The 27,464-nt window shown below is 32.2% G+C and overlaps 1 protein-coding gene across 2 annotated transcripts in view; it reads right to left on the bottom strand.

Moving 5' to 3' along the window:
- The window catches only part of LOC125502309 (orexin receptor type 2-like), a 90,064-nt gene that overhangs the window by 31,662 nt on the left and 30,938 nt on the right, over window positions 1–27,464 (bottom strand). The window contains exons 2-3 of one of the 2 annotated variants that reach the window (XM_048667237.1): window positions 17,612–17,817; window positions 17,224–17,560 (exon numbers count right to left, since the gene is read on the bottom strand). In XM_048667237.1, the coding sequence (XP_048523194.1) occupies window positions 17,224–17,560; window positions 17,612–17,613 (339 nt within the window). In that variant the 5' untranslated portion in view covers window positions 17,614–17,817. Of the gene's footprint in view, window positions 1–17,223; window positions 17,818–27,464 lie in introns of both variants that reach the window. The other variant, XM_019915462.2, reaches the window with a different exon arrangement.

Below are 27,464 nucleotides of genomic sequence, written 5' to 3'. Positions count from 1 at the left end.
AATTGGATGTGTTTAAATAGAAGACATATCATACGTTAATAATTGATTAAGTGTGTCGTTCCACGTTTAACGTAGAGAGCTGAAGCTGAACACAACAGTATTTGCAGCATCAATTATGTGTGGATATTTCTAAGTTAATTTTGTAGATTTTAACACTATATACTGCTAAAATAATACGCATTATTTTTAAGCGAATATTTTTACCAAAAGCGGGTTAAACCAAAAATTACGTTAACAATTGATTTTAAGTGTAAACTAAAAATGCATTATTTCAGAACCAATTTGCTACTTTAGAAATATGCCTATTCAAATCGCTATTCGACCTCAGCAAAAGTATTGCGTTTGGTACCCAAATGTGTATCATTTAAAATTCGGTTTTTGTATCAGAACGTTTTATACATATTCGAGTGGTAGATGGACTTTTGCCTTGTTTGAAATTTTTGTTGGCTCAATGTTGCCAAAATAGGGTAAAAGGAAAAGTGCTAAAATAGTTGAGTAAAAACTACCAATTTTTACCAAAGTAATGTTCAAGTTCCGAGACCATTAAAATGAGCAAACTAGCGCATGTTGTTCCTGTCCTGCTTGTGTTTTTCATTCAGTTCTTTGGTTGTGATCGTTATCTGTCCTTTTGCTCAGACCCTTTTGCAATATTTGAAAATGTGATGTGAAACATACGTAAGAATACGATCGACATTTTTCAATTGCGTTATATGTCTTTTAGTCATTAATTAATAGACTCATATCTTCCTAGTTGGTGTGTCAGACTTAGACCATGTACAAACTGTTTTCCGTATTATGGCTAAAAACGTTTTGTATATTTTAGAATTACCTATCCAATACTATAAAATTAAATGTCATAAATTTTATAAAACGTTTAAATATACATGATTGTAGCAGCAAATTGGCAATTATTTTATTTGTTCGCCAGGAAATCCCTTATTCAGCCGTATCGAGATTTACTAAATAAATAATTAAATGTGGTTGTTAAAACTGCAATTACTCTCATAACGCAACATTTTAAAACTCTTGTTTTTAATGCACAGTTAAAACTTAGATGTAGATAATAATATAATCTCCAGATTAACAAAGGCCTCCAGAGGTTTGATGGCTCCTAAAAGCCCCAACTTGCCAAGCTATAAAAGTTTAAAGTTTTGCTACCAATAACTTCTAGCTACTTATTTATAAATAAATTTTTACTTACAAAACAATTTTGACGAAATTCCTAAATTATGTCTTAATTTGGACTGGAATGCAGCCAGTGTTTTTAGAACATATTTCAGGTGACATGAAGTTTTCGGTAAGGTTGGCATTACCATTCTCCTGGTTGCCATGAAGCTGTAGAGCTTTTTGCTCATATAGTATACTTGTATTTTATGATATTGTGCCTGCCATATTTATTACACGAGGAACGACTAGGGAGTTTCTGGATTCTGTATTGTATTTTTCAAATTTTTCCTTTTTATTTCTTTAAAATTAATTTAAATGCGGATTTTCTACATTAACTCGAGGTTTTCAATGTGTGTTATATTTGGAATTTGATAGCATACATTTAAAATAAATGTTGATCTCCTATGCATCTTCTATTATTAGAGTTTTCCTGTTTTCAATTACTCTCCAAAGTAAGCAATTCTTGAACTTTCGATAGGAATTGCTCATATTTAAAAGGATTTCGTTGTCCGCTCAGTTTTTCCACATTATATGGTCAAATATGTATGCCATGTAAATAAGAAATGTTCTTCGAGGTAAAGAAGCAAATGTCCAAAAACATTTTTGCTGTTTTGAAAGCTTATAATTCTCTATGTCCATACTAAAATGATCAAAGGTAAGTGAATCTTGTTGATTACTTTGTGACGGTCTAGCGAATAGAGGCTTAAGAGGTCCTGGCCTAACAACTCGCATTTTGAGCGGTTTTTTCCAAATTTAACACACTACGCAAATGATATTCCCCAAACGTTTCGTGCTAGGAAATTTCAGTGACAGTTTTTCTGCTGTCGAGACTTGCGACTGTTCTTCAAAATTAAAGCCACTAAATGGATTTGAATTTTTTGAGGAAAAGTCCGGTTTTTAGAGAATTTCAGCAATCTGGATCCAGACAGAATTTTGTTTTGTGGCAGTAGATGGCAACCAGGGTTGTAGTTTTTCCCTTTTAATATTTTTATTCTGCTCGCATGTGCAGGTTTGTGAATTTCGTCGACCGAATTTCCATGTCGTTTAACGGTTTTTACAAAGCGGTTTTTCAAAAATGGTAGCGCACTTAATTTTTTAGGAATTCATTTAGGTACCTACTAATTTTGCTTACATCCATATTTTGCCAGAAAAGGAGATAACTTTTTAAAATGCTTTAAGATGTGATTTATTTATTTACGAACAAATAAGAAAATGTAATTTTGAAAGCACCTATTAGGCACGTAATTTTCTCAAATCGCCATTTAGCATACAACTCAACTCTATATACAAGTTGCGGTTGCAAAGAATACGACAGAGATGCGTTCTATTTAATACTCTAAAATTAAGATTTTCTGTTAAATAACTGCTCATTATTCAAACTGTATCGATGGCAGATATTAGAAAACTGTGCCGACAAATGGGCAATTTTCAAGGTTAAATTCAAATATAATCGCATTACTTACATAATTTTATAATTAGGTTCGACCGGCAAGTTCGATAATCGTTTGCTATCAAATCGCTGTCATCATGAGCATAATGCAGTTTGCCATTGAGTGATTTATAATGCATACATAGTGCATATATTCGCTATTGTGAATATGTGCATATCCATAGGAAATGCAAACAATTCCAAATCATACTTCAGTAAACTGTTTTGTTTATTTTTCTCTGAATGCATTGGGATCTTATTACATGATTCTCGACTACTCAAGAAGTCCAAAGGTATGCCCGAATACCTTTGGACACACGCCAAACAGATTTTGTCCTAACGATTTGCATTTTGCCTTAGCTTTTTGGAACAGAACGCAAATGTTTATCTGTTTAGACAACGAGATATGACGTATATTTTTCGAGGAGGTATGAGAGTGTATAATCATGCAAAACTGACTAACTAAGGTTAACTAGTTAAACATACACGAATTAATCTTTGTATAGAAGAAGAACATAACTGCGTTACTTAACGATTATTATTGAAACACTCAAAAGAAGTAGGTATAGCGATTAAAGACCAGGTGCTAATTACATCATATAAAACCGCAACAAAAATAAATTAATAATTTACCTTGAGTTGCGGCGGAATAAAGTTTAATCCCGTTTAAAATTAGGTGCAAACTTTCGTAGGTAGCATTTTCGATAAAGTTGGCGATTTTTGGCATCATGAATTCAAACAACCGCAACTTCCAGTTATTTTCAAATTTAGTTTCGTTTGACTTTCATTTTCGCACCGCTTTCAATTTCAAAATTAGGTTTTTTATCTGTCTCCTAGTATAATACTTTGTTTAATACTGTTGGGGATTATTAAAATATTATATAAGTTGGACAATTGAATTCAAAATCCTAAGACATTTCAAACTTGCTTTGTTAAGAGATTGACATATTTGCCTTAATTAAGTGTTATCTTTCATTATTCTTGACACCATTAATCACGTAGATACATTTTATTTAAAAGATTATTTGGAACTCTGTATTATTACTCAAATTCTTCGATATGAGAGCTGAATCCACGCCTAGGGCATATTAAACATGCTTACGTCTTCACGTATACAGCCTACTGGACTATCTAAATAATGCAAATCCCTTCAGAGCTCAGATAAAAGAACAAGTTTAGTAATATCGCTGGCTTCATATTTTCTGTGTTTCCGTTTCACTTATTTCCTTCTTATTGAGTGACATGTAATTCCCGGGCAAATAACAATTTATTGAGCCTAGTTTTCAAAAGTCTTTTAGTGAAATTTTTTTCCGAAAGAAACGTTCTTAGCTATCTAGATACTCATTTAGGCCTGGTACATTCGGATTTATTACTCTCAGAGGTTGCTCGTATATTAGTAGTTATAAAATACATTGAAATATAATAAATTTGCTGGCTGATTAAAATACCTTCTTATATTTAAATTCCAAACAATTTAATAAAATTTACGAACATCGCCCATATATGAGAGTTCAACTACATGTGAAATCCATTGCCGGTTTAAATTATGTAATAATTTTCTATTCCGTAATATTATTTGGTTTGTAAATTATGAGATATGAAAAATAGTTGATATGTGAATGATCCTAAAAGTATTTAATAATTGCAAGTATTTGGTTAATTATTATTTGCAATCTATTATTTATGCGTTATACTATTATCACTTAACATCAACAAAGGCGAATATAAATTGATTGAATCGAAACCTGCTGATGATTTACAATAAAATCAATATTCATTGCTTTTCACAAATTAATGCAAGCAGTTGCAAAGCTCGCTTATTTACACATCTATAACTAGTAATACCTTTATTTATTCTCTGAGCAGCTACCGGACAAATGAGTGCTTCTAAACATCCTTTCACCTTATTCAAGCTCAAGTATGCAACTAACATCTACCCTTTGAACTTTCCAATTAAGTTAACAGAAATTAATTTAAAATATGTTCACGTTCGGTAAGCGGTATCGAAAATGTGTAATTAATTTAGACTGAATTTAGTTTATTTTCAATAACCAAAGCATCTGACTTGGGAGTTAAATTTGCACATAGAGAGTTTGGTGAGTCAGCAAAGGCGTAAATAAATTGAAGTTGGAAGAAACTTAGCTTATTACAAATGATTACATCAAGAGCAAACTGAATAAGATACGCCCAAACCTTAAACGGGCAAAATCAATGGAAACTCAACACAACTCAAAAGCTTTAGGAGTTTCCTAGATCATTACCGTAAACCGTCGTTTCTCAATAATACAAAACCATCCGAGTCACTTGGTTGATAATATTTATATATGCACTACTACATAGACAAACACGTATTTAAGTTCTTCCACTAATCAAATTTACTCCGAGAGCTTAGCGTAACGTGAATACAAATAATCTTGCTCTCTACATTAGCAATAGAGCTCGCATGACCAAAATAATAGGCTGCACTGATCGATAATTACAATGCGAAATTCCTTTCATGAATTTGTGGCAAAACAATGGTTACAGATTTCGAATTGTTAAACTAACAATCTTGGCCGGATGACCTATTCAGTTACTACGTGCAAGTAATTTTACGTAAAGAAATCTATTTCTAAAGCTTTTCCATGACTGCGCAGTTCCTCTAAGATAAGGATGTTTTGAATGAATGGGTTTGAAAAATTTCACTTGACTATTAAGTCGTATAAATATACAAATTTCTATTACATTTTATTTACCATGTTATTTTAATTGAATAACTCAAAAGGCCTTCAACACTCATATGCAATGTAATTTGGAAGGTACGTAATTCATTGAAACTCATGACATAAACAATGTGTATTATTTACTAATTTTACGATGTATTGCTTTCTTGAAACATTCATTCGTAATATGGAAGACACGGTAATAATCAAATTCCTAGTAGATTGAATAAACGTAATTGGTTGCACTAAGAACCCAAAATTTTGTTGTAGCAAACCAACTTATATCTACTCGAATGTCGCAAAACTTTGTTATATATTTACTCCCGACTTACAAACGGAAACAAAGAGAATAAAGCTAGCTCACCACGGAAAAGGTGTAATTGATTCGGCTTTTTATGGCCTGTAAATACAAATGTAATCATATGCCCCGTACGAAAATGATAAAGGACATAACAATTTAACGCTTTGCATGCAAGGCACGTTGTCTATAATATTCTGGTTCTTCGAATCGGTCGGATATAATTACCAGAATGTTATGGCATCAATATAATTTCAAAAGGAAACCGATGTAGATTCATTTGCAGTAAAAAAAAACATATTTTAACGAGTATTTGTGGTTGTTGGGCAAAACTAAGTTTAATATGAAAATTTTAAGTCTTAAAAAAGTATGTATTTATTGTTTTAAAATAACTCGCTCGGGAATTGCTGTTTTTTGGGTTGCAAACCGAGTAAGAGTAGTTTGAAGACAAATCTGGACCACAAACCACAAAAGTTTAACTTTAAAAATTAACCTTGTTTGAGCATGTACAAAAATACAGATTCAGTGCCTGAATAAAACTTCTGGGGCATTTTACTAAACGTGCAAATTATTTTTGCTGTTGAATAATTATAATAATAATGATCAAATCTGCAATTCCCCTCGAATCTTGCAACAGTCCAACCAGTTTCCATTTCAATAAATCAACGGGACAAACACAATACAATCGCTTAATGGATATTGCTCAGCTCTATTGCAGCAGAATTCTAAAGCTTAATCTGAAAAATTTAATTAGTTAAAATGCCAAATTAGCAGCATGTAAGGGCAATATTATTACCCTCCAAATATTTGGGGTATAATTCGGCCTCATTAAGAATTTTGGAGTATGCTCATAATTAGGTTCATTAAATTGTTAAGCGTAGGTGTGGCACTATCAAACATGAGCCTCTTTAGGTAATTGAGCCAAATTTCGTAAGTTTTGCACATAAGCAAATTAAAGCGGAAACTCCTAAAATGCGAATTTTCTCTACTACGTACATGATGTAAAGATCGTCCCAGAGATAGAGTAACGTACGTTTACGCTTAACCGGTATTATTAAAAATAATTTATAATAATTATGCAATTAATTTTTGTTGAAAAAAACATGATGAAAATTGGATGGTTTTTAAGTTTTTCGAGTTTACTGATGAAAATTCGCATTTTTATCAAGTTGGTAAATCGAAAATATCTACATTGTTGTTAGACACAAAATATAGAAAAATGGCAGGATATAATACTATACTATATTAAAATTGGGTCTTGCAACATACTTCTTTGCCTCTAGACTCCGGATATTGTAAGTGTCATTTTTTCAACATAAAAAATTTCCATTTTGGCTAAATACTTACCCGTCTCGTATATTTTCCGAAAAAAATAAACTATTTCGTTATATTCGCAGCATTTAGACAAAATTGAAGGCTTTCTGGTCCTGAAAAAGTAAGACTAACAATATACCGTGGACGTCATTTAAAACAAGTGAGATTTTTTGAACTTGAATCTACGCTAATTTGGACGCGTAGGTATATTATCGCTCTTCAAAAAACGAAAGTTCAAAAGCTTGCCATAACTTTGAAACTGAATAAATTCTGATTGCTTACAGTGATTTGATTTCTGTTTGAAGCCTGATTTTTACTGATTTTTACGATCTAGAACTTTAACTCATATTTCAGACAAAAATTGCCCACAAATCTGTGACTCTGGAGCATATCATTTATATAACATCAGTCGTAAATTTTGAAAACCGGATCAAGAGAAAAAAATTGTCGCTTCGAACTGACAAGTTGATTTATCTATGTAAAAAAACTGTAAAAAAAGTTTAATAATCGGACTAAATAACGTTTCGAACAGCAATATAAATTCTAGCAGCAATCAGATTTTATTCACTTTCAAAATGTGTCCAATTTCAAATTTGTCAGTGTAACGTTGATTTTGTATAACAGCAAATAAACGAGTTTTACCCAGGAACTGAAAATAAAAATAAATATAGGGTGTTAGAAAATGAAATTGTTTTCTGCGCTGCAACTATAATTGTGAATAATTCAAGTATATGCGCGATTAGTAGCTTTTCGAAATTACCATTATTTTGGATCAAATAATACTGCTTAAGCGTAAACTTACTTTCTTGCTTGAATGGTCAATTTAGAGTCAATTAATTTGTAATGTAGTAATGGCTCTGTAGTTGCTTTTAAGGTCTCCACAGTAGTAGAATAATTAGTTATATGAAACTATCAAATAACCCAAATACAATATGTACCCATAAGGAAGAGGAAAATTTCCAAGTTTTGTTAAATAGGTTTGCAAAAACGAACGAATGCCAGCTTTCATGAAAATACCATGAATAGAGAATAATATGAGTGAGAAAAGCTGAATTGTGAATACTCTTGAACGTTCCTAGAATATAGATTCAAACTTTTTTATCTGTCGGTAAAAACCGAAGTTTTACAATCGAATAATATACATTTTCCAAACTTCGTCAATAAAAGCGAAAAACTAATCCATCAAAACTTAGAAAAACAAGCAACTTTTGAATACGTCTCTTTTAATACAGACTGTTATCCCATGTTCGAGTAATTTAACGTATTTCGAGTGCAAATGTAGCTTTAGAGAATTGAGGACGTCTCCTGATATCACGTGCTTGGAAAACCTCCCAAGGCAGATGCAACATGGAAAGCTAATAATTCTGTGACTAAATAGCGGAAATTTTCGACGGCACAAACGACGCGTAACCGTCTCGATTAAAACTCGATTTTGTTCTTAATTGATTTCGGTTCATCCCTCGCCAATGCTTTTTCCGGAGCTGATTAAACTTCCGATCGTCTAACAGTTAAAACGGTTGGTTCGGTTCAAGTAATTCCCCAATTTCTGTAGGGCCGTAAATTACCGCCAATAGGTGAAAACTTTCGCAGCATTTAGATATTTATGTTTTGAAGAGTTTGCTAAATGAACAAAATTTAATTTAACTTAAACTGTAGCTTTTAGCTTTTGATGGTTTCTTTCCCCTAAGGAATAGACGGTTTTTAGATACATTAAAGCAGTATTTCTTCTACCCACTGTCATGTAAATTCAATTGTCCACTCGGTTTCCAACAATACGCCAAGGTTTTTCTTATCCCGGGGTTCACATAATAAGAACCTAAAATATCATTCTTCTCCTAAGTGGAGTAATGGAAATCTCTAACTTGGCAAAAATAACACGTATATCAGTGATCAATATTGAAAGCAATTTTTACTTCTCGCTCTGGGATAGGCAAAGAAAAAAAGTGAATAAATCGAGTGGAAAGATATTTTCGGTGCTGAAAGTTGTCTTTTCATTTGCTAAATAAACGAAACCACTGCTGACCTCGAGACTTCGTAATACGAAACAATTAATCAACTTCATGTTAAAACAGCAGAATCATTCGTAGGAGCAAAAAAACTTTGTGTCCTAGAGAGTTCATCGGCAATCCTACGGTCAGTTGGCGTATTAGCAGAACATAGGCAACTGCTTCTCTCTGCGCTTTAAGAATGCGAGAATTGCACAATAGCATGTTCTCTCCGATAGTGGTTTCATTAAAATTAAACTGGATGCTATCAATTTTCTTAGATATTAATGTTACACGTCACGTAGCACAAGCGAGTTGTTATCCTGAGACAAATAATTGATCTCAGCCACCTGAGATAAAACACCAGCTCCTCTGGATTGATCTATGAGAAATTGCGATCTTTCAACGCAATTTAGGAACTTTGACTCTGATCGGATTCTGAATTGATTCGTTCTTTGCCCGGCTCCATTTAGATTGATAAAGCGTTTGTGCACACGGGGTCAGTTTAATATAAGTGGGCCCATTCCCTTGTAAGGGGCGAAAGAGACAGAATTTTTTTTCAAGGTAAACGCATTGAAGATTAAGCTGATAAAAATTAAGTTCTCTTAAGAACACGCACGAAGTCGACATTGTTGGTTTTTTAGAAGTTATTCGCTAATATAAATATCCTAAAGCATTAGGCACTACGCGAACAAGAACGCGTTGAAACTCGTTTTGCCCTTGGGACTGAGTATAAGAATGCGATCTTAATTAGGCATGAAACAAGACCTAAAGCTGTTTTTATTTTTWAMACTTAGGCATGTAAATTTGRTCTAASTWTACCTGTATTGAATAAACAATAAAAAGGGAGACYGAAAATAATAGTAACTTCCTTATGGGGCAGTAAATATGGAGGGTATGAGTAAAAATTTGTCAATTCYTGCTTACCAACAACGRCAGTTATGSTGATTAAGCAAGCCATTCAGACAAAAAGCGTATTAGAATTTTGTTGATTWCGTCAAAAGTTAKGTTTTTAAAAAAMCTTCGTTTTGAAARTAATTCAATTAAACGGCTTGACTAGAGAAGTTCAATAACTCYCTTAGAGACCRTCTATTGACTATATATATACAGGGTTGCTCATTAGTGCGTCAAAGTGCGATATCTCAGTAAATATGAAGTTTACAAGAAAATTCGTCCAACGAAAGTTTTTTTTTTGTATATATGAAAATGTATGAAAATATTAASCGTTTGCAAGTCGTGTAGACGTCATGAAAATTGGAAGTCTTGCTTTTAGTTGTATAAATAAATTTCCTATGTGGGAATATTTCCGAGATTGGATCCTTGCCACAAGAATTAGCTTTAGTTCGTAGAATAGTTTGAAAAGCGTCTGGCTTCGCTTACGTCTACTCCTCAAAAAGTATTAGGAAAAAGCCGTTTTTTTCATAAGCTTTGCTTCGGCGACGATATATTTAGCTCAAGATTACCAAGAATCATTTCGTGCTTCATCTTTTCATATTGAATGATTCGAGTTGGCATGAAAAGCTGAGTATTCAGGCAAAACTGATTATATTTTGCGACAATGTTCTGCATTTTACAAAAGGCTGCTTGCTTTATGGCTACGAGGTATAATCTTCATTTTCATGCGGCTAAATATTTAATTTGTTTCATATATTTTTTCGACCCAATTATGTAACATGTGGATATTGCTTCTTCGTCTTCGATTAAAGTTGAGTACTGCCATATATAAGGAAACTGCAACCTAACCCTTATTTTCTTTTAAATTGTCCAAAGCCGAATATATTGAACTGAAAATCTGAGGTAAACCCGATCATTGTACAGTCAACAGGGTGCTCTTGTTCTTTTAAGAGGACTTTCTATTAGCAAAGTGACTGCACAGTTTGAATAAAATATGCTTTGTAATTTGTTTAATTTTGATTATATTCTCAGTTATTTAATTCTGCGATTTTTAACTCCTCTCTTAAGACGCTGAGACAATTTGGCGAAGCTTCAATGAAGGCTGAACAACTTCCAGTTCAATATTGATTTTATTGTTTAACGCRATTGTTATTGAATAACAGAGCAYAAATAAGTTCAATTTGAACTTACAAWTTTTTACTTCCTCTACTACTACTACTACTTTTTATTTTTACTTCCTCTGGAGTTATTGTACCAACTTATTATTCACTAAAACRCACTTTAAGTCTTAGCCTTAAAGTCTGGTTATTTGACCGAGATTTAACAAGCTCTTGTAGACCCAATTTGCCTGAGATTTTCTTCTTTCTGCTTTTTCCTTTGATACGAGAAATCCTTGAGTGTATGATGAAAAAAACGGTTAAAAGTGCTTTGGAAATAATGGTGAAATTTTGCCGGGGGTTTATTGCTCGTAATTCAAATTTAATTTCCTTTCCTAAATTAAAGAGGCAAATATTATCGGGCATTTATTAGAAGCAAAAGAAAAAACAATTGGCTTTCCGTCACGGTTGCTAATAAACCGTAACAATAAAAAAATACTAAGTTTATTACAAGTTCCTTTGCTTCTAAAGATAAAAAAATCCACACAAACTCCACCCAGCAAATATAAAAATGAAAGCCGAACAAAGCTTTCGAACTGAAAATATCGAATGGATGAGTGTTAACCGATGAATAAAGGCCTCCTGTAGAAGATCAAAATTACGTTAAAATTAACAGAGAAACAATTTAAATGTATATGATTTCCAGATAATACAAATATGTGAAAAAAATACAATTTAAAGTAAAAGTAGAAAGAAAAAGCTAGTGAGTCACAAAAGACGCAAAAACAAAATATTTAGCAAACTCAAGTTTGCCAAATACCACTGAACAAATCAAACACGCCAGGAGGAAAACGGCAATAAAATATTTGCAATAGTGCACTAACGAAATGGTGCTTTATAATTAGAAGAAAACCACACTTAAAAAAATTAAATCAAATTACGTCAGGCAGAAAAGGAGGACAATACAAACGGAAACAGATAAATGCACAATCGAACTCCAAAAAATACAGAGTAAGCAAAGGAAATGGCCAAGAATAAAAATCGGCCGAATGGAAAGACCTTAAAAGCTGAAAATTGGGAATATCCTTAATCAGAAAACAAACGGAAATAATAAAAATTTATTTTGAAAAATCGAAATTTGACTGATGAGAATTGATAGTAAAATTAGCTTCATCCGCTCATGAATTTTGTATGAAAACCAAAGCAAAACTTAAACACAAACATTAATCGCATGGTCCAGACTGCTCAAAGAGTGTGTGTAAAATGATTATGTAGGACATTAAATTAATTATAGAAGAAAATTTTATTTCTTAAGCAAATATATAGCGGAAAGCTTTGAAAATCTATCTATTGCCTTTAACACAAATAAAATCGTAATAGAAAAAACTATTGAATATATAATATATAAATATACGACCCGTTTTCGTAGACGTATTATCTATCACAATAGAGTAAAACTTTGTCAACCCAAACATAGTTATCCGAGATTTTAAGGTAATCATGTTTCTTATGTAAATAAAGTACAATGTGGAAAATTATCAACTCCAAACCGACCCTCAAAGGATGCCTCAACGAATTACTTTCAGCCGTTGCTTTAGAACTGCGTTTGTACCCTAGGTAGCTTTCACCTGTTAAATATAAGTTTATTATTCGCTTTAAGATACAGATCTATCTGTTAGTTTATTGTATCAAGAATTTGCATTCAGGAATCTAATATCTAAATCCTCTGGCTGGCGCAATTCACTGCAGCTCTGAATTTTTATTAAGTTTCAATAGCGTCTGGGCAACAATCTTCAGGCAAGAAAGGATTAGGGGTTGTTCCATAAAGATAGGGTGGTTTATAGAGCGATAAAGCTGATTGGTTTATATCGCAATACTGTTTCAATAAAATATTTACTTAACGCGAAACTTGAGAGGCGTCGATATATAAACTGAAAAAAAGTAAATCTGCTGATGCCACCTCCTATGAAACAAAAAATTTTGGCAAAAGGAAAGATGATTATAGAGAACCATTATATTTTTTGCTGGAACTTTTATATAAAGTTTGCGTTTCTAAATCTATTACGAATACCTTAATTCAAATTCTTAATCCTTCAGTCAGACGAATCGGTATTAAAATGACTCTAAGCTGGAAACAAATCTGAATGCCAAAACTATGCATTAAGAATTTTTATTGGAATTGCAATGGCAATACTTCATTTAAAACAATGTTGAATAAATGTTTGTTTCTTTGTTTAACTGTTCATCTTTACTCCTTGAACGTCAAAATAAGTTAAAACATTTACACTAATTGGATGGAAGCAAGTTCACTCGTACAGGGCATCATTTCTAAGTCAGCACATGACTGAACCATGACTTCTTACATTCTCGTCTCATTTCAGTGGGAAATGGATTTTAAGGAGAACATTACAGGTCACATTATCTTCAAGTTTCGTGCATATAAACTAGAAGCCGCCTTTCCCAAAGTAAACATAATTGCGAAAACCAACTGAATATTCATCATGCAGACACCTAAGCTGGAAATAAAGTCATGGATTTTTAAAAGAGAGTTAACTTAAATAATGTTTTAATAAAAGCTTTGTACGGTGCAAAGGATAATTTCCTAAACAGTAAATCCAAATATGCTTCCAGTTATTGATGCAAAATGTTTAGGCATTTTTCCGTAAATAAGTATATCTTTCAATTATTTAGTGGATGCTTTGAGTTGAAAAAAATTGATTGATCGCCATAGAAATTTCACTGTAGACAAAAATTAAAAACCGAATGTAAATATCGTACTATAAATCCGTGAATGTAAAGCCGATAAACTTTATATTTAGTATTCGAAAGCGTTCCAATTCCGTGAATGTGTCAAATATTCAGCCATAAACTATTGAAATGTTTAGTGACATTAATCCTAAAACAGTCGTTTATGGCATTTATGCCGGCAAATGTGCAAAATATGGCCGATGTGGGTTAGTTTTGATCCATGATTATGCCACTACATAGCAAGGATGATTGTAGATTTACGCACGCTTTTATTAGCTTGTTGATTTTATAAGTAAGATTTATTTTCATCCATGGAAAATGCATTTAGCCTAGTTTGGAAGGCTTAAAAGGTAATTTCGCATTTAGTGTTTGTCTACTGCAGTTTGACTTTTTTTATTACGGAAACTGTAAAAAAATTATTTCTGAGCGTTTAGAACTTCTAGGTGCAGGTGTTTCTCAAAATGTTTACCCGTATTTTCCAAGAAATCTATGCGAGATTGAAAAAGTGTATTCACTGGTTTGGTTTGCATCACCACTTAGGTTATCATCACTACCTAGATAAAGAGCAAGAGCAAAATCGATTTTGTCGCTGAAACATTTAAACCGTTCCTGCTAAATATTAAAAACGATTCCTATACTAGTTGCTGGAAATATCCGACTCGTTTGCTTTAAATACCCGCAAAACGGCGAAGTAGACACGAATTCAGTCAGCTTTGAGTAATGGAGCATGATAAGCCAATAACACAACAATATTTCAATTGAGGCAAATAATTGAATACCACTCTTGAGTGAGAGCTGAGGGAAATGAATGTATTTCCTTGAGCGATAACCAATTAGCTATTATACCCTTTTAAATATTTTCTATTCTCAGATAAATCCTGAATTTCAAGCTTTTTAGGGCGCATCAAGCTTTATATTCGTATAATGAAGTAAAAGGGAAAAGTGAATGAAACTTAATTAGATTAATTAATTGAATTTTCTGGCTTAAAAGGGGGCGCTGAGTAAGTACAAAAGATTGCCATGAAAATAATGGATTTCATCAAAACAGGGAATGATCAATTATTCTACACAAACGTCAACTAAATTCAAAATATGAACGAACCTTACGATATAAGAACGAAGAAAATGTGACTCTCGGAAGGCAAATTATGATTTCAGATACCATATTATATAACATGTAAGGGAGCAATAGAAACCAATTTATAAATCATGTTAGCTAAATTTTTCAATTGTGCTGCATCTTTCTAGACAGGATTCTACGTTTGTGAAATATATCCCAAGAAATGATAAAGTTAAGGAACGTTCTATGTGCAACAAGAAAAATTCAATTACCGAAGCAGGTGAGAACATTTAATTAACTTCGTTATCTAGGAACGTTTCTTGCTGATTTACGTTTCCTGTGCAGCATGATTAGCTTAGATCACCCAAGTTTTTCGACGAAAGTAGTTAAATAAAAAAAGAGATAACTTGATGGTGCTGCTAATGTATGTTCTTATGAAACCCCTTGAAATGCCCTGGATCACAAGTGTTGTTGATATCTACAATTTAAATATCAACTCGGGAACGATGGTCTGTTTTAACTCTCGTTCATAAATTAATTTATGTCAGCCTGAATAATTGGGGTGTTGATGATGTGAATAATAAGGTTGTGGAATTAAGTCATATATCAAACGAATATGTTTTATATTTACATCTGAGCAGTATGAAAACGTTACGCGTAACAATTTATGACTAATTTTAATATGTGGCAGTTTCAGCAGATTTCTTATGGAGCTAATTGAATAAGTCAAAGAACTATTTAAAGTGATAATATTCAAACAAATATTTAATTCATTCGAATGCTTCAGCAACATAAAGATTTCATATTTGCAAAGATTTTAGTTGCAAGTTTCGAAGCAACGAGCTTAAAATATATTTAAGCTCTTTGCAGTTTGACGAAGTTTCCGAATATGTTCGATCGACTGTAATGCTTCAGTCAAGATATAAATCACGTTTTTTCGCTAAACTCACCGCCAGGTTCTATAGATTTAATACGACTTCCATTTCCAGCAAATATTTTTTTTGCGAAGTATATAAAATAATTCGCAAAAAATGTTATATTTTAATATGAATTAATAACATTTTCCGTGATATCTAACATGTAACTGAAAAAAACTGCAGATTCTCAAAAGTGTAATTATTGTATTTCGAATAAATAACTGGCGTTAGTCTGTAAATGCGTCGGCTGAAGGGAACAAATTAAACTCAGATCAAAAATTAGTGAGCACCAAACCAAGATTAATTGATGAAAGTGACGCCTCATGAAACTTTCAATTTCAATTTTTAGAAAGCTAACATTCGGTGAATGCACACTATATAGAAAGGTAATACAAAATATCAATATTTGGAACCGCTTCCTATCTAATTTAATTTTTAAGAAGTATTGTCAGTAAGAGTAGCATTATTAATTTTTAATGGCTTTCAACTAACCAAGCAAATTATTTTTCTGAAAGATTCATTTTTGTTTTCCTTCACTTGAGAACTCTTTTCATTACATGCACTATCGTTCACATTTTTTTGCTTTTGCTGCTGAAATAGGGCAATCAATGTCCAGTCCAAAACGCAACAAAAATCAAGGTGGATAAAAGACGTTTTGAAGTGGATAATTAAATGCTTTTATATAATAAAATGTATAGGGTGATTTAAATTTGGCGTTATTCCTCTGAAGGTGTTATCTGTTATGTAAGAAGCACAGAAAAAAAATTTTGTTATGAAGAAACCGACATATTTACAAAAAACTAGCTAACAAATAAGCTCAAACATATTTGTAATAAACAATATAAATATTTAAAATAATATACATATGTACCTACAAATTTGATGGCACATGGAGACGATATTTATTTTTATAATTTTTAAGCATTAAAATAGATTGCTAGCAAGTCATAAGTGAACGTTCAAGTGTTGATATCTCAATGTAAGCATTTTCCGCACTCTTAGAGTATGCCCCAATAATCCATCAAAAAACTACTTTCATAACACCAATTTGGAAACTTTATCTATAATTAATCATTCTAATTTTCTGCCGGTTTTTTATTGATTCACCAACGCAACTTTTTTTATGCAGGATTTATAAATTCCAGATTTAAGAAGATTGAAACACCGTCTGACTGCACCTAAACTGTTGAAGTTGCAAGAACATAAGGTAAAAAACGTAGCAAACATTTTCAGTCATCAAAAGTTTTATTTATCTAGAACTGATTATCTCAAATGATGGATGTTTGTCATCAATAAAATCCGAGACTCAGATTTACCACGGTTCAGACTTGGGAGGCTCTATTTGCCGGCCAACTTTTAGAAAGAAATTTAGTACTTAAATGCTGTTGGAGTTTTGACGAAATATCAATATTCTCAATCTGCTATAAATAAATTTTTTTGCACTTTTATAGCAAATAGCTACTAACTTTGAGTGACTGACATCAATTTAATCAAATCCATCATTACGGGTATTATGAGACGATAATAAACGACATTTAATTTTTCACTCATATTATTCTATCGAAATTTCTAATCAACTTGTCAAATCGGCGAAATATCTATAAGCACTTACCTGCATATTTAATACGAATTTGCACATTGCGGTTCCAAACCACCAAGTGCTGGTCACATCCCACACAACGGAAAATGGCAAGCAGAACAAAATAACTAAAGCATCCGCTAGTGCCAAGTTTACAATGAAATAATTCGTCACTGTTCTCATTGAATGGTTTCTATATACGGCTACACACACCAGAACATTTCCAAAAAGTCCCACAATAAACACTATACAATGGAAGAAAATCAGCACATACATCCATGTAGGTGGCACTATGTTGCGATCATAAACTTCCTGCTGTTCGCTGGTTAGATTTTGACTTTCTGAGTAATTTGCTCCCATATTTATTCGCCTAAGACATTCAGTTCTTTAAGCAATTGCTGGATCTTTCAAATTTACTCACATCAAAGTGCCCAACTTAAATGGGAATTGGGTGATATTGTGCGTTGATTAACTTTCCACCAAATGGTTTTGAGGTGGCTAGCAGGATTATTTAATTTGACGTCTTCGTGCAAAAAAACTCCAAAGATGACGATGAAACATGGCCAGACAAGTGTTAAATTCCGACAGAAACTCTGGAATTGGCTTCTACTTTTATGGTGAACATATCTGTAAAAAAGAAATTGTTTTATTCAAGTGTTCATTATTATATTGATTTTTAGAAATAAACTTTTATGAAACAGTTATTATAATTTTGTTTTTAAGGAAATTCTATCAGCAAGTGCTAATCGAAAGCTCCTACGTAATGTGGCAAATGGCATTTATTAATTTTTGCCTCCATCGGTTTAGATTTTTACAGTTTATGATAAAAACTACTACAAAAGTATGGCTTTCAAGACTCTTAATCGAAAGTTTCGTTTCGATTGACGACACAGCTGAGAACTTTCTATTGTTGGATTGTTTCATAATTTACGAAACTGTGTAAGACTTTCTACATATTACAACGTCATTATGAGAGAAAAACAATTTTCGATTTCTTGATATTTGAAATGGATTCCAAAGAGCGGGTGAAGTTGTAAAAGTAGTAAAATTTTTCATCCAGTATGTTAGAGATTCGAAGAAAAAAAGAAGTGTTTCCATAAAGATAATAAAACAAATCAAGCAAAATAAAATATTACATCATTTTCCCAAAACCTGTTCTTAAACTGAAACTTGACAAATACTTTCAAATAAAGTTAATAGATTAAGATTAAGTTAATAAAATTAAGACTTTCAAATAAAGTTAATTTTATAAATACTGCAAAGTTGAGGTTTTGTACCACCCGAATCAGAGGCAGATTCATACTGAAATTTTTTGCTTTAAAATTCAATAAAATAAATAACAAAGTACTCAAGAACCGCCTATAAATAACACACACATATAAAATATAAAAGACAGTGTTGTTAAATCATAAGCGCTCCTGAGTATTTTGTTACTTATATTCGTAGACTTAAAATTTAAAACAAGTTAATCTGTCCCTGATCTAAGCTAGACAAAAACTCAACTTTGCACTACGAGAATAACTGGCATTTTAATTCTGTTTTCTATGGCAAAATATCAACATTCTTAATTTAAAAATAGTTCATACGAAAATTTGATTAGAAATTGCTACTCGATATATTAAAGTCGAAATTATCTGCCTAATAATTTCGATCCCTTTTCACAGAAATAATAGTAATTAAAGAATTTGTAAACCAGTTACATAAAAACCTTCGTGTTAATTGAAACAGAAATTATGTATAATAAAATATCGATTTTTTTATCGAAATTTTGAGATGCCAGAATTTTTCCATCAAATCATCATCATTTAATTTTTAGCCTGACCAAAATCATATAATTTTGAATGCCATAAATAATAATTTCCTCTTTCTTCTAATTTCACATTCGGTTCAAAAAATGTTATTTTATTAAACAAGCCTCAGTACCTCTGCATCTTAACATGACATGCATTCTCAGTAACAAATCCATCAAATAGAGAAAGTTCTAAAAGAGTTTAGTAATTTAGTCAATAATAAGATAATAATAAGTTGAATTTGCCTTACAAATCGGAAATATAACGAAATAATGCGACGCTAACAAAAAAACCAAGCGTAATTGGAAGTTTAATGCACAAAAAGAATTGTAAAAATCGCAAACGAGAGCTGCTAGAAACAAGGACAACATGGAATAATTATTTCAGGTGATTATTAAAAGAAGTTGATTTCTAGAGAAGCTCAAAAACCTCTAAGCATCCTGATGCTAATAATTTTACAAAATCTGATCAAAGGTTTAATTGTTTGCTGTATTGTAATAACAAATTTATTATTAGTTAAGAAAAATTTTCCATATCTTCCAATTTCAACAAATCAACTAATCATTATGCCTTGTCAGATATTTGAAATCCTTTTTGGACATTCAAGCTCTGCAACTGCCCTTTAATATTTTTATTTCAGCTTCGACTTTTCAAAGGTTAGGATATTTTTTATCAAGCCTAACTAGCGAACCGTTCTCGAAACCTTGTCTTGAAAAAGTCCGTCTATGCAGTAAACCGAGTCCTTTGAGACCTAGTTATACCTGGGAATATTGAAGTTATTATTTAAATTTTGAGTCTCTACATTCAGACATGGGAGAGTAGAGAGAAGCTGAAATACGAGTTTCAATCGCAAGGGCGAAGGACTATCGATCCAGCAGATATTGCTCCAACTTCTGAAAAAGATGGTTTTAAAACTCGATTGTTGTTTATTATATTCGAATAATTTATTCTCGCTTTCTAAAACTAAAACTCTATTATTATCTCTAAAACTCTATTAAAACAACTGACAGTGTTCAACCATTACCAGGATGCAAGCTTTTTTAAATATTATGGCTCTTAAAATTTTGCAGTTTTGATTCTCATTCACTTAATGAAATTAGCCATATTGAGGGCCAAGTTAAATGATAAAAGTTTACTTTTGTTTGTTCTGATTTGCTAAATTTATGGGACCCCTATAACACAGAGCTCCTGATCAATGGCCAGCTTTTATTAAAACCCTGCATGATGTATTTTAAATTACTTCCTCTATAAGGAGCCATTTTTGCTTAAAGATATTTTCCAAAACATGTACGATCAATGGATAAACATTCCGATCACTCTTTGTTAAGAATGTACCTTTCTCGCAAATACTCTGGTCATAACTCTCGCTTTGGTAAGGTTGAATTATTGTTATTTTAGGTACGAAACAAACAATACTTCCAACCCGCTGAAGCACATAACTTTGCTAATTAGACATCGTTGGTTACCTACCTGCCATTAACCAAAAGTTGCCTTAACAAGTATAAATAAATGGCTAGAAGATATGGGCTATCGCAGGTAAAAACAATTTTCGCTTCAAAACAATTCTCGTTTGTAAACAAAATAGTTCTGCCACTTTTCTTATAATACTTACCGGAGAAACAAATATAAAGTTGACATATTTCAGATGATACGAACTCAAAGTTCTAATACTTTGGACTGGTATTGTACGTATTGAATAAGCACCCTTTAGTCTCTTGAGGCGGGGATTTGACATGGTTTATAGGAAATTACTACATGGGAACAACGATATCACGTTGCGAGTTTAATCGAGATTCAACCAATCAAACATCATACAGATGAAAATGTATAATTAATTTCATAAGATATTATTCGCGATTCAGAAACTGTTAATCAAAGCTAATAGCTGAAAATTATTTAATTACACCCTAACGTCCATCAGGATATTTCATTAAACGCTAAACAAGTCGAAAACATATATGCTGCTCATTTAGGACAGTTTTCCATTCAAGCACTCCAAAATCAGGGACCAGAGGGCAAATATCTAATAAAACTTTAGGGCATTTTCAGCTAGTTGACCACTCAAATGATATTGCTTTGAACGAGTGGCGACTTTTCGGTCGTTCTATATGTGTCTTGTTTCGGGACATGCAATTTAATTTATGTGCGAGCAATTATTACACTCTACTTCATTAATTACCTGTATTTTTCGGTTCCTGTTATTTAGGGTTTCACATTAATAGATTTTTAATTAGTATTTTAAACAATTCAAATTACTGAAACAGGTCTTCATAGCCCGAACACTTTAATGTCGCCTATTAATTACATATTATAGGTAATGCCGACTAAATTTACTGAAAGAGAGAATGTGGAAATGGAATAATATACAAATCACAAATTATATGATAAACATTATATTTCTTTGAAATGTATTTAAAAAAATGTTTCATTAAATGAAATTAAATAACTTCGTCAATATATTTACATAGATATTATGCACTAACATAAAATTACCTGATTACCACGTGATATTGGGTCTTTATTGGTGACTGATCCGTTTTTTACGTAGCTATCACCTTTAGTACTTGCGGGGTGGCGGGATACCCATTAACTTGAATCTTATGTAAAAGCTTATAAAATTTTATCAGCCAGTTATACAGCTGAAAAATAATATATTCTGCCCTACCTAACTTTCTACAACAAAAAACATTTCTAAAATGATTAAAATAAAAATGAATCAGTCAATGCGGAACTGTTATCCTATGATATTTTTGCTACCTATTTTTTTTGTTAATTTGTGTTTCTGTAAAATGTTTAATAGGTCCTAAACGGGAGGTTATAAAACTAAATTGCAGGTTTGTCGTAAAATTTTATATCCATGTTTTTCTCAAGTTTCCGAAAGTTTGGAATAGGTATGAAGTATTCCAAAGTAATTCTCCACGTTCCCGAAACGTTTCAGTTAGTCGTTTCCGACGCTTGGTCTGAACGAATATCCATGAATATTCTTCAACCAAAAATAAAATTAACATGGCAAGAGATTTTTATCACTTTCAGCTGAGCTGCATTCTCGTCTATGTAAATATTGAAAAATTATTTGCTTTGTCGGAAAGGAGGAAATAATTTTCAATAATATCACACGTTTCGTGTGACATAACTTTAATGTTTAAATTAAATAACAAATACAAAGACATGAATAATAATGCTTCTAGTAAAATTATCTTTTCTATTATGTTCCAACGCTTTGGAAGCCATTAATTCGTATCTTCATGCTTCAACAGTTGGTCTTCGAGTGAACTTAAATCCAAATATTGAAATTTGCCCCATAGCAAGATCAACTTTTTTCGCCAGCCAAGTTCGCAATAATCACCCACAACTGATGAAGTTTAATTTGGGCAAATGAAAGGTGTGTCCCAATAATTAACTATCGGCATCGTACTGGAAGAAGATATATCCGGTTAACGATTAATCGACTCTACTTGTCGTTTCTTATTAGCAGATTTGTGAGAAACTTATAATTAAAAAGATTTATCACGTCAGAATTTTGTGGCCGCTTGGGTAAAATCGATTAAATGTTCGCACAAGTTCCGCGTTGTATGGCAATTCATCCAAAATTACCACCTACATAAACGGCTTCAGGGACTCAGAGGAATAATAAATAATAATTTGTAAAGAATAAGGTCGACGGAAGATAAATTGCAAGTACTTCTACTACCAATTGACTCCAAGCAATAGTCAACGGTGGATCATATGTGTTTCGATTATGACCGACGTAGCGAAGAAGATTCAAGATTATGTATTAAAGATTCGCTTTGTCGCTGAAATTTGCTTGAGAAAATAACATTTAATTTATAAAAAGCAAATTTACCAACTAAATTAAACCGATGTTACCAAAAAAAAACAGAACTACACGATTTTAAAGTTTACGACGTTAACTTTATTGAAAAAGAGCCATTTTAAACGGATTATTTTCCTTTTAACTACGCGTTTTAGAACTCTAAATGAGACTCAGAAACCCAATTACAATTCAATCATGGCTCCATACATCATCAAATCGGATGCTGTATTTTTCATATTTTTCCGATGAAACCGGAATTTTCCCCGGCAAAATACGAAGAGTTTTCCAAAACATTCGTAAAACGCAATTAGGGTGCTAATTTCCACATAAAAAGACATGAGAAGACCAGAAATACTCTTTTTATACACACCGGAAAAATTAAATTTATCCTTTCAATATRCAAGGTTTCGCCCAATTTCGCCATTCACTAMATGTTTTTTTTTTTATTTTATTAAGAAAAACATATWTTTAATCMGTTTGCAGGTATTTTGAAGACGAAATTAGCAATAACAGATAAGRAAACGTAYACCTTGYGTTTWTGTTTTCTATAACAGTACTTTTTGAGAATTTYGAAAGTTCGTCCAAATTTCTGCATAGAGATAAATCCATAAAATGAAAGTTCTCGGACTATMCTGCACGCATGAGAAATAAATTAATWAATTTTTAATAMTTATAATTGTKTCGGTGAAATAATGTTTAAACATGGWTTTTATTGCAAATGAGAYGAATGTAGTTCAATAATGAATGCATCAGGCTAAAAAATAGCAAATTTAAATATGCAATGAAAAGTTCAGTTAAAGTTCAAAATGCTTAAAAACGGTTTATAAATAATAATAAAGATGATCGTGCTTTCTATTTGTCAGTGTTGAACGTTTAAATTCCAAAAACTTGTACAAAGTATGACTAAATTGACTAAAATAGATAAGGCAATCATTGTATTAATTTCCTTAACAAAAGTGTTGGTTGCGTTATAAATTGTTGCTGTTGGCACAAAAATATCCTTAACCCGTTACAGGTGATATAAAATAAGCTGTTAACGCTCGTTGGACCAATGCAATAAGCATGCGAAAGGAGATTAAGATAAGAAAACTTTCAGATATTTTTTGATGTATGAATAATGCAATTTGTAATTTAAGGGGACAATAACCTTGAATAATTACTAAAAAAATATGAATACGAATTACGGTTTTCTTACGTTTTGAATGTTAAATTAGCTAGCTCCCTTTTGCGTAGTAAAGGTGACTTACATGTCTTGCAAACGCGTAAAAACTAAAAATGTACATTCTCCAAGTTCAAAAATTCATAAAAACCTACGTTTTAAAATCGTTTATAGTACAAGTTTACGTCTAGTTTATACAATATATTATAATTAATAGGTTGTATAATAATAAGAGTTTACAAAAGCCGCAAAATACGCACAATACAAATGCTATTGCCAGTTTGATGACCTTTTATAAGTGTTTAAAAACTGTCCAATTTATGTGAATATAACCTAATAATCGTTTTTAATTAAATTTATTTCAATAGTTCGGAAGTAAAAGAGAAAGCTGACTCGCTAACGAATCTATGCGAAAAACTAGAAGTATTCCAGATTGTTTGTGGCCAATTAGCAAACTTCAGAATCAGCAAACGTGCTAGTGAATTCTAATCAAACTCGCCTTTATTACAAAGAAAGGTTCTCCTTTAATCGTCGAGCTTTCCTTCTACGAAATTGCTTCTTGTCCATATGACCGCAAGTCAAGTACGAAAACTGGTCAAGATGCCTGATTGGAAGTTACAGATTTTAAGCCGAATAACAATTGTTAAAGTGTTTTTAAAGTGAATTTTTATATATACACATGAATGCATAAAATTCTGCTCCAAAACTAATCAATTACTTGCCAGCACTATTTTGCGCTTTCAATATTTTTCAATAACCCGGAAAAGTTTCGCGTCAGATTTGGATACATAAAACTGAGCTCCCATTTTATCCAGAGTCATAAATTATTAACCTAAGAAAAGAAAAATTGAATTTTTATAGAATTTGCTTCCAAAAACAGACGCTCTTACGCTGTATTTTACACTTCATATAAAATTCTTTAAGATTTACTAGCCAGATCAACAAGTTGAAAGCATACAAAAAAAATGGAGTTGCCGTCTTTGGTGGGGTAACAATTCAAATGGAGGGAAAGAGTTGGAAGCTCTAGTTAGAAAGACGTATTTTTTATACGCTAGCGCTTTTATTGTTTGCTTTGCTTTGTATGGTTTAGAAAACCCTAGAGAAAGATCTTTTTAATATAATATCTCCTAAACAAACTCAAAGTCTAAACTGTTGCCTTTAGGCCCGTCTATTCCAACTTTTATTACAAATATCACCTAAAAATTCGCTCGGGAACTTCAAATAACAAGAATTCTGTTGCGTTTCAAAGCCCAATATAAGCAATTATAAGACCGTCGTCTGGAGTTCAAACATGGGAAATATAGCGTAGCAATTTCGCAACTACGAAACATTTTTTGTGAAATTTAAAAGGCGCAAAACAGATGCTGTTGTCGACAACTATATTATTTACGTTATTTGATGTCTGAAGTAAACTCAGGAAAGAAGCTTGTTATTGCATTTTAGGCGCATTCTGATTTGAAAGCATTAAAAATATCTACTTGCACTTAAAGCCATTATTCCCCAAACTTTATCGGTTTAATCTCTTGTATCCACTTGCCTTAAGTGCTAAGAAGTCAGTTAATTTCATTGATTATTAAGGAATCCGATAATATTTCTACTAATTACATCAGAGACATTTTATGATTGACCGATAAAGAAGAGGTCGGAATCCTGAATTTGGAAACCCGACTCGTGTACGGCTTTTTGAAAGATGAACTCTAATGTTGTTTGTCGAACGATCGGATGGGTTGTGACGGAAAAAATCCACTTTTATTCCTTAGGCATTTTATGCAATCAGACAGAGATTGTGTTGCAAAATGTTTCAATAACTGCTAATAGAAAGCTGAAAGCCAGACGCTCAGCTCAATTTCGTTAATGTAATTTGGCCGTGAAGGTTTTAAGTCATACTAGACGAGCTCAAAAGGAAAGCAAACCAGCTTGAATAGTTACGGATATTTGGCAAGATAATTTTTGAACATATCTTCTGGAATCAAAGATTTCTCCTCGGCTGCACATATTTTTGAGATAAATTATTTGTAATATTTGTGCAAATGATATCAGTTCATATTGCTCTCATGAGTGAGTCCGTTGGAATCTCCACATATTGGAAGATAATATTTTTTTTTATATAAGCAGCATACAATTCGGAATTAACTGATTTTTTCATATGCCTCGTTCTCGCAACAACCAGGCGGCATACACAATTCCTCTAGAAATAAAGGTACTCCACAATTCCTCTAGAAATAATAGTTGCAATTGGTTTTATGGCCGGCCAGATCTATTAAAAGTAAAATTGCGATATGCAATTTGAAATATCTCCAAGTTTACTACTCTTGGAGCAATTTTTTAAGGCTAAACGCCCCATATATAATTTAATAATTGTAAGCAAGTCGGTTAGAGTAGAATTAGAAATTCAACGTGGAACATGACCGGATGCTTGTATGGGAATTGAGAATATTTAAGGGAGGGGATTTTTAAACTGAAATTATTCCGATGACATTGTGCAATTTTCATTCACTGTATGAAAACAACCGCAGAAATAAAACGGAATGTATACTTACCTGCTAATTGGCTAGCTTAAATTGGAATACGAGTTTGTACCGGCCAAAACCGCAAACGCAAGTGAAATTTGCTTTGTAATTAAAATTGTCTCGCTAGTTATGCTAAATATTAAAGAATGTGTGATGCTTATGCTTTTTTGTCAGTTGATTACTTGAAACGTTTTCCACAGAAATAGTTTTAATTTCTAACCATTTCTYATCTTTTCRKCTTCTTAATAACCATTTCTTATCTCACATCCAAACTTCACTGGTACGGTTTTGCAGCCCAAAAAGTAATCTTGCATCAAACATGCTTCTAGGAAATGCTTTCGTATCCAAATGAAAATATTTTAATCAAAAGTACTGCAAGATTTAAGCATTCCACATAAAGCTAGCATGTCATATGTCGTTTGCAAGTTTAAATCACTCTACATTTACATTCAATGCGAAATTACCGCCAACATTAATGGAGCATACATCTTGCAAGCTTTGAATGTTTATGAAAGATTTTTCAGGTACACGAAATTTACTGCAACGAAATGCTTTATGAGGGAAGCAACTCTGAATTTACGACCTGCTTCTACGAAATATTGAATAGTTTGTTGTGAGAGTTTTCAGAAAAGAATCCGAGTGGGTGCTTATGAAACTACTTGAGGAATTTATCAGTTTTTAATCCACCGTTAATTTAAAAATTGTGATAAATGAAAAAACATGGCTTTTCAATTTAAAAATTAATACTAGCGGCACCTTCAGAGAAATGTTGCGCAAATTGATTGTGGATTACAATTCGAAAAGACACATATTTCTTCAAGATATGCCATATTTTACGCACATATCTGTTCATTCCATTGCTATTTCGAGCACGTACACCCAGCAGGAATTTGGGAACGCTCAAATGCTCGGAGAATAAATCCGAAACATATTGAGGAAGCCTTAGGATAGGCACTACTTGTTTAAATCTCTATATGAAGAAAATTGACAAGCTTGTACGG

This window comes from Dendroctonus ponderosae, unplaced genomic scaffold (genome assembly GCF_020466585.1).
Source record: "Dendroctonus ponderosae isolate FM_Combo_2020 unplaced genomic scaffold, Dpon_F_20191213v2 Dpon_F_20191213_6, whole genome shotgun sequence".
Classification (NCBI taxonomy): Eukaryota; Metazoa; Arthropoda; class Insecta; order Coleoptera; family Curculionidae; genus Dendroctonus; species Dendroctonus ponderosae.
This window is presented reverse-complemented; position numbering and strand designations above follow the sequence as displayed.